General features: G+C 44.1%; 1 protein-coding gene across 1 annotated transcript; it reads right to left on the bottom strand.

Moving 5' to 3' along the window:
• Positions 1–5,381: 5,381 nt before the first annotated feature.
• On the bottom strand, positions 5,382–7,222 carry LOC137315018 (probable G-protein coupled receptor 139). Its single transcript, XM_067979973.1, has 2 exons — positions 7,159–7,222; positions 5,382–6,319 (listed from the first exon to the last, which is right to left on the bottom strand). The coding sequence occupies exons 1-2, from the start codon at positions 7,220–7,222 to the stop codon at positions 5,382–5,384; spliced, it is 1,002 nt and encodes a 333-aa protein (XP_067836074.1).
• Positions 7,223–8,453: the final 1,231 nt, after the last annotated feature.

Below are 8,453 nucleotides of genomic sequence, written 5' to 3' on the forward strand. Positions count from 1 at the left end.
GAAATCAAGTGGAGTTTGGCTTTCGGAGAACCTCAGGATGAAGTGGAACGTGAAAGAGTGACGGGTAAAGGGCGCACTTAAACACAATTAATAAATTAAGGCAATTCACAATTACAGTACGAAGGCTATTGTGAGCGGAAAGTTTTCAGTCAGGTTCTTGAACATTGAAATGAGGCGTCATAAGTTTATTGAACACACGTTACATACAATAGTACTAAAACATGCACTTAAAAGGTTGTACTTACACCCACACCTGATGATGGTTGGTTGGGGATTTAAAGGTATTTCAGTTCTGAGCTCAGCATCTGAGACCTTCACCAATCCCAATACTCATTACCAACTGTCAGTTTTTAAACATTTGCTCAGTTTCTCTGGTCCTCATTTCTAATTAAACAATTAACGGGCCCGTCCTACACTCCTGTGTGCGGGATTTAATGCAGGTGTTAACCCTTCGAAAGCAATCAGTTTAAATGTTTGGATAAAAAAGAGCGCTGAGGAATGTCGGGATGGATTCCGGCTCCGGGCTCTTTCTGCACACCAGCCGTGCCTGTCCCAAACAGTGCATCGCTGGCCCGTCATTTTACTTCCACTAATATTAATACACAGAGAATTATGGCCTGGGGTGTCTCGCTTTCCTGATTTCGCAACCGAGCAGCGGAATTATTAGCCCCAGGTATGAGGGTGTGAACAGTTGGGATGTGATCTTCCCGGTTCAGAGTCTGCTGCACTACAGATTCCGTTAAATCCGAATATTCCTCTGATCACTTTTCGCAAGAAGCAATGCGCTAATTTCTCAGCCCAACAGTGGCCGGGATAAAAACAGCAATCTCTTGTGTTAATCCACACAATTCTTCACTACATAATTACATAAATGTTCAATTACACCCCCATATATTTATTCCGTTGGGCTACGAAGTATAATTTCTTATTTCGTTAACATTTCGATAATTTCATTCCTGATCCTTATAATTGCAATGGTACAAAGTAAAACCTTTAATTATAAATCTCTCTTTGTTTCTTTATCATTTGTAACAATTACAAATTAAGATTTGTTTCCAGGTATTTCCCTTTGCAGAACTAACAGCTTTCCACACTTTTATCATATGATTAAATTTCTCTGAAATTTATGATTTAGTATGTAATCGTCTGTCTTTAATGAAGTTTCTTAATATTTTTGCTTGAAACTGACCATTGCTGAAGGGTCAGCCCTGGTCCAACAGCCCAATGGGATTTTAAATTGCCGTTCTCTGCCCCGCTTAACAGGCAACCTGAAAAGGTAAATATGACTACAATATAAGGAGAAACCAATGCAGATTAGCAGTTTCAGGACAGTCTGATTAGTGCTTTCCTTGCAGTCCCTCCATTGTTGGCATTCGAGTGTTTAAGGTCAACAATGAAGAGTATCTCAATAGCACCATAAATCTTTCTCGATCTATTTATTGGGCAAATCTCGACCCATTGCTTTTCCATATGTTCCAACAATCTAGACCAACATTAACCATTTCATGTAGTGGTGTTGTCACCGTGACTGACCATGTCTTGGACCTGTTCTTCAGTCCATCTTCATCATGCATCTCGCTTGCTGGTTTCTTCATGCTCAACGCATCATTTCTGTGAACACAGCGATATCCCAAGATCATGCAACACGAGACAATCGATAAAAGCCATTTCTGCCCTTTCTGGCTCTCTCTCAATAGATCGGGGTGTCCAGAGTGTTCGATTAGAATCTCTCCCTGCGCGGTCGCGATGTTTCGAGCAGTGGCCAAGCTATCAAATACATTCTTCTCATTGTTCAATATAAGCAAGGACACCACCATCTCCAAGAGAATGATGACAATTAACTATCTTAACTACACATTCCTAACATTCGCTGGATTGTGTATTGATACCAGATTGATATATTTTGGCGAGTGCTGCCCATGTGATTTAAGATGAGATATGACTGGACAGGATAGATACAAGCAGAAAGCTTCCATTCGTTGAGGGATCAAGAAGTAACGGCCATAGATAAAAGGATAAATGCAAAAGATTTAGAACGGCGGGTGGAAGAAACATATTTGCTTGGAGAAGTATGCAGCTGTGTAATTTAAGGATCAGAAATCATATGAGTGGGCAAATTCATGGCAGATGCAAAGCAGTGTGGATAAATGTGAAGTTATCCACTTCGGAAGGAAAAACAGAAAGGCAGAGCATTACTTAAATGGTGATAGATTTGAAAATGCTGATGCACAAAGGGACCTGGGTTTCCTTGTGCACAAGTCAGTGAAAGCAAACATTCAGGTGCAGCAAGCAGCTGGGAAGGCAAATGGCATGTTGGCCTTCATTGCAAGAGGATTTGAGTACAGGAGCAAGGATGTCTTACTGCAGTTATACACGGCATTGGTGAGACCACACCTGGAGTATTGTGTGCAGATTTGGTCTCCTTACCAAAGAAAGGATATACTTGCCATAGAGGGACTGCAGCGATTGTTCACCAGACTGGTTCCTGGGATGGCAGGACTGTCGTATGAGGAGAGATTGGGTCGACTAAGCTTGTATTCCCAAGAGGTTAGAAGAATGAAATGTGATCTAATTGAAACATATAAAGTTCTGACATGGCTAGACTGACTGCAGGGAGGATGTTTCCCCTGGCTGGGGGTTCCAGAACGAGGGGGTCACAGTCTCAGGATACGGAGTACGACATTGAGGACTGAGATGAGGAGAAATTTCTTCACTCACAGGCTGGTGAACCTATGGAATTCTCTACCACAAAATGCTGTGGAGCCCAAGTCATTGAATGTTCTTTAAGAAGGAGCTAAATAGAATTCAAGGCACAAAAGGCATCAAGGGGTAAGGGGAGAAAGCCGGAATATTGTATTGAGATAAAGGATCAACCATGAACATAATGAATGGCGGAGCAGGCTCAACGGGCCGAATGGCCTACTCCTGCTCCTATTTTCGATGTTTCAATCTCAACATTCAACATTAAATTCGATAGATGGATGATTAAAATAGGTTGACGGGATATTGAGACCGCGGGCAGATAAAGTAATTGGAATTATATCTTTTTATTTTCCATTTATTCGTTCATGGGAAGCGGGGGTCTCAGGCAAGGCCAACAATTATTGCCTATCCCAAATTGCCCTTGAGAATATGGTGGTGAGCCGCCTTTTTGAACCGCTGCAGTCCGTGTGGTGAAGGTTCTCCCATGGTGGAGTTCGGTCGGGAGTTCCAGGATTTTGAAATAAGCGACGATGAAGAAACGGTGATATATTTCCAAGTCAGGATGGTGTTTGACTTGGAGGGAAACGTGCAGGTGGTGTTTTTCCCATGTGCCTGATGCCCTTGACATTCGAGGTGGTAGAGGTCGCGGGTTTGGGAGGTGCTGTCGAAGAATCCTTGGCGAGTTGCTGCAGTGCGTCCTGTAGATGGTACACACTGCAGCCACGGTGCGCCGGTGGTGAAGACAATGAATATTTAGGGTGGTGGATGGGGTGCAAATCAAGCGGGCTGCTATGTTCTGGATTGTGTCGAGCTTCTTGAGTGTTGTTGAAGCTGCACTCATCCTGGCATGTGGAGAGTATTCCATCATACTCCTGACTTGTGACTTGTATATGGTGGAAAGTCTTTGGGGAGTCACGAGGTGAGTCAATCACCTCTGGCCTGCCCTTGTTGCCACAATATTTATGCGGCTGGTGCAGTTAAATTTCTGGTCAATGGTGACACCCAGGAGTTTGATGGTTTGGGATTCGGCGATGGTAATGGCATGAATCTTACGGGGAGGTGGTTCGAGTTTCTCTTCTTGGAGATGTTCATTTTCTTGTACTTAACTGGCGCGAATGTTACTTGCCACTTATCGGTATAAGCCTGGATGTTGTCCAGGTCTTGCTGCATGCGGGCAGGGAATGATTCATTACCTGAGCGGTTGCGAATGGAACTGAACACTGTGCAATTATCAGCGAACATCCCCATTTCTGACCTTATGATGAAGGGAAGATCATTGATGAAGCAGCTCAAGAGGTTTGGGGCGAGGACACTGCCCTGAGGAACTCCTGCAGCAATGCCCTGGGGCTGAGATGACTGTTCTCCAACAACCACTCCCATCTTCCTTTGTGCTAGGTATGACTCCAGCAACTGGAGAGTGTTCCCCCTGATTCCCATTGAATTCAATGTTGCTGGGGCTCCTTGGTGCCACACTCGGTCAACTGCCGTTTTGATGTCAAGGGCAGTCACTTTCACCTCAGCTCTGGAATTCAGCTCTTTTGTCCATGTTTGGACCAAGTCTGCAATGAGATCTGGACCCGATTGGCCCTGGCAGAACCCAATCTGAGCATCAGTGAGCAGGTTATTGGTAAGTAATTGCCACTTGACAGCACAGTCGACGAAATCTTCCAACACATTGCTGATGATTGAGAGTAAACTGATTGGGCAGTAATTGGCCGGATTGGATTTGTACTGCTTTTTTGTGGACAGGACATACCTGGGCAAATTTCCACATTGTCGGTAGATGCCAGTTTTGTACCTGTACTGGACCAGTTTGGCTCGAGGCGTGGATAATTCTGGAGCACATGTCCTCAGCACGACAGCCGGGATGTTGTCGGGGCCCATAGACTTTGCTGTATCCAGTGCACTCAACCTTTTCTTGAAATCACGTCGAGTGAATTCAATTGGCTGAAGACTGACTTCTGTGATGGTGGGGATATCGGGAGGAGGCCGAGTTGGATCATCCACTCGGTACTTCTGGATGAAGATGGTTGCAAACACTTCAGTCTTGTCTTTTGCACTCACGAGCTAGACTCTGCCATCATTGTGGATGGGGATGTTAACAGAGCCTCCTCCTCCCGTTGGTTGTTTGATTGCTCGGGTGGAGGGCAAACGCCTACAAGGACTGGTTGAAAATAAAAGAAAGAGGGGTTTGCATTTATCTAGCGCCTTTCACGGCCTCAAGACGTGCCAAGGCGCTTTACATCCAATAAAATACATTTGAAGTGAAGTTACTGTTGTAATTTTGGCTGCATATTCACACGAAGATTACAGAAGAATTACAAATAACCACGATTCTAACACCCGTCATTGGTTCGACACTAAAGGAAACTTGTTCTATTAATTAAACTGGGCGTCTCATTCCAGTACCTGCGGTGTGAAACAGTTCACGCTGAAGACCTCGTGTTCTACTCCACTACTGAAGCTCAGTCATGAATGTTTTCTTTGAATCTTGATCGGGAAGCGCGCTGTACTCGCAGGGAACGGTTCTGTTCGCCCTGGGAAAGCAGCCGACATAAAACGCAGGGCAAAAATGGAGGACATGTTCTCTGATACCTGTTACTTTTCACAAGGACAATCAATTTTCGTCCTGACAGGAAGACCGCCATTCTAAGATGGTACCCGGAAGTACTTGAGTTCTAATTAAGACAGGAAGCTTTGGTATATTTTTTCATTTTTTTAACAAATATCAGCATAACTGTCCATGGAGATTTCATCATCTGCTTCAGCTCTTCCCTGAATTTCGTTTGGGTTGCTGCATAAATGCACGTGTTTGTACAGGAACTCAAATACATGAGCATAAATCCGGTTTCAGTGGCGATATAGGCAGGAGCTGCATAATCGGCTTGATAATGCACGGTGTGTGTCAGTCTGGTCGTTAAAAAACTAACGATAGCTGTCAGCCACAACAGTATCAAACTGCCCGACACAGTGAACAGTAAAATGATGGATTTCCTTCGGTTCTTCATCTCTGGATCGCTCTGATTCTCACTGCTCCGACCCCGGAGTCCCCTGCGGGCTCGACTGGCCTCTAAAATACATCTGACTGTCAAACAATTAAACAGTAATATCAAAGCAAAAGGAAGCCATGCAACGAAAACACTTTCTAACCAGGAGTAAGCTGCACCCGCAGGTGATGAAAAAAAGTCGAGTTTGTTGCGGCAACCCCAGTGAACACCCTTAGTTATTCGGTCAGGTTCATATGCAAACAAAAAGGGGATGTTCTCTAAACAGATCAGGACAGAGATCGTTGTGATAACCGCAGCCGCAGTTCTCACTGTACAATACTTTGTTTTAAACTTCTGACAACATATAGATACAAATCGGTCAAATGTGAACGAGACTGTGAACCACACCGACATATCCAGGGTAGCAGGATTCATGCACAGAATGAACTTACAAACGGCAGTGTATGACAGGAATGAATATGGAAAGTGATAACTGAAAATGTTATACAAGGTTACATTGAAGATAATGACCAGGAGATCTGCTGTTGCCATGGTCACCATGTAGACAGAGATACATTTGGAAAGGCCACAATTTCCTCTGGAGAGAATCACGATTGTCACTAGGTTCGCTGTAAGAAAGAGGGACAAGAGGTAAGTCACGGGGTCAGTCAGAGAAATCTCACAGCACATTGTGGGAAATATTTCGATGTGATCTTACTTAGGTTTATACACACGGATTCTTTTATTTATACACGAGAGCGCTGACGTCATTTTGTTGAAGGAAATAAGTCATTGAAACTCAATGTAGAGAGTGAAAATCTGCCGTTCTTCCAGCACCCTTCAGTCAGCCGTCGTCAAGAAGTAAATATAATTTCACAGTAATTACTGGAAAGATATGAATTCAAATAAAATATTCAACTGCGACAATAACGTTCAGTTTTGGTCGAAACTCTGGCCTTTTTCTATTAATAACCGCCCCAGGAAACAGCTCGGTAACAGAGCGGCAGCTGGTGGAACCGCGAAGTTTCTTTGCAGCCGAGGAAAGGGGAGCAGGTCCCTGAGCGGCAATCAGTTCTCAAATTATCTTTCAACGGCCCCTGTTGGTGGAGGTGACTGCAGTCTGGGGAATTATCAACTTGAAGTGCACAGGTAACAACGGTACAAATGAAATGGTTAACAAAGACACCAAGCAACACATTCTATAGTGATCTATGCACTGTTGGCGGGGCCGGGGAATCAGCCTCGTCCTCCCTCGTATTGGGAGCAACATTGATCGCCCGTTGCCCACGATCTCCCGATCAGAGCAACGCCTCACCGGCGCCGCGGATTGCTAGAATTCCCGCTGATATTCACTAATTTATCCCGGTGGATCAATGACTCCGAAATTAGGACATTCTCGGAATTTGACACATAATCATTTAAAGTGAGATAGTGAACAGTTATGAAACAACAGGTTAAATTGACTTACCGGGAAAACCAAAGGCTGCGAGAATCGGGTAGTAAATCTCCTTAATATGAAGAATTGTTGGCATTTCCATTTTTAGTAGAGTGAGTCAATTCTGTCCGGCTTCACGGTTCCGATTTGAGTGTATCTGAGATCCGAAAATACTCCCCCTTTATAGAACAATCGGTGCCCCGGTGAGAAAATCAGGTTACACAATAATTGGCGTTAGTTACAGTCACTTAACAAACAAGGTGGAATTATCCAACCCAGTGCTCCCCGGACGCCAAAGGGGAAATTACACAGGACAGTTCGTGAAATTATTTCAATTAAAATTCAAGAATGGAAAAAAATCCCAGAGGGAATGGAGTGTGCGCATGCCCGGTGAACCCAGAGGGAAACATCCTCCCGGGAACTCTGTTAGGTTTTTGGGATCTCATATTAATTCATTGAAGTCTTGACTCACTCATTACCGAGATAAAACAAATTTTGTGCTCTGATGATGAATGTTGATGACTTGGCTAGAACATTACAGGTGGCGTCTCGACTGTAGCATTACTGGTGGTGATCCTGCGCTAACATTACTGCTGGTGATCCTGCTCTAACATTACTGGTGGTGATCCTGCTCTAACATTACTGGCGGTGATCCTACTCTAACATTACTGGTGGTGATCCTGCTCTAACATTACTGGCGGTGATCCTACTCTAACAGTACTGGTGGTGATCCGACTCTAACATTACTGGTGGTGATCCTACTCTAACATTACTGGTGGTGATCCTACTCTAACATTACTGGTGGTGATCCTAATCTAACATTACTGGTGGTGATCCTACTCTAACATTACTGGTGGTGATCCTACTCTAACATTACTGATGGTGATCCTACTCTAACATTACTGGTGGTGATCCTACTCTAACATTACTGGTGGTGATCCTACTCTAACATTACTGATGGTGATCCTACTCTAACATTACTTGTGACGATCCGACTCTATCATTACTGGTGGTGATCCTACTCGAACATTACTGGTGGTGATCCTACTCTAACATTACTGATGGTGATCCTACTCTAACATTACTGGTGCTATCCTACTCTAACATTACTGGTGGTGATCCTACTCTAACATTACTGGTGGTGATCCTACTCTAACATTACTGGTGGTGATCCTACGCTAACATTACTTGTGACGATCCGACTCTAACATTACTGGTGGTGATCCTACTCTAACATTACTGGTGGTGATCCTACGCTAACATTACTTGTGACGATCCGACTCTAACATTACTGGTGGTGATCCTACTCTAACATTACTGGTGGTGAT

The sequence above is a fragment of the Heptranchias perlo genome, unplaced genomic scaffold (genome assembly GCF_035084215.1).
Source record: "Heptranchias perlo isolate sHepPer1 unplaced genomic scaffold, sHepPer1.hap1 HAP1_SCAFFOLD_53, whole genome shotgun sequence".
Taxonomy (NCBI): domain Eukaryota; kingdom Metazoa; phylum Chordata; class Chondrichthyes; order Hexanchiformes; family Hexanchidae; genus Heptranchias; species Heptranchias perlo.

What these genes read in the sequence shown, in the direction of transcription:
- LOC137315018 (XM_067979973.1), bottom strand. Translation starts at nt 7,222, where the DNA reads ATGCCAACAATTCTTCATATTAAGGAGATTTACTACCCGATTCTCGCA. An exon ending in CGCAGCCTTTGGTTTTCCCG is followed by an intron (nt 6,320 to 7,158) that starts GTAAGTCAATTT and finishes TCTTTCTTACAG; the next exon opens with CGAACCTAGTGACAATCGTG.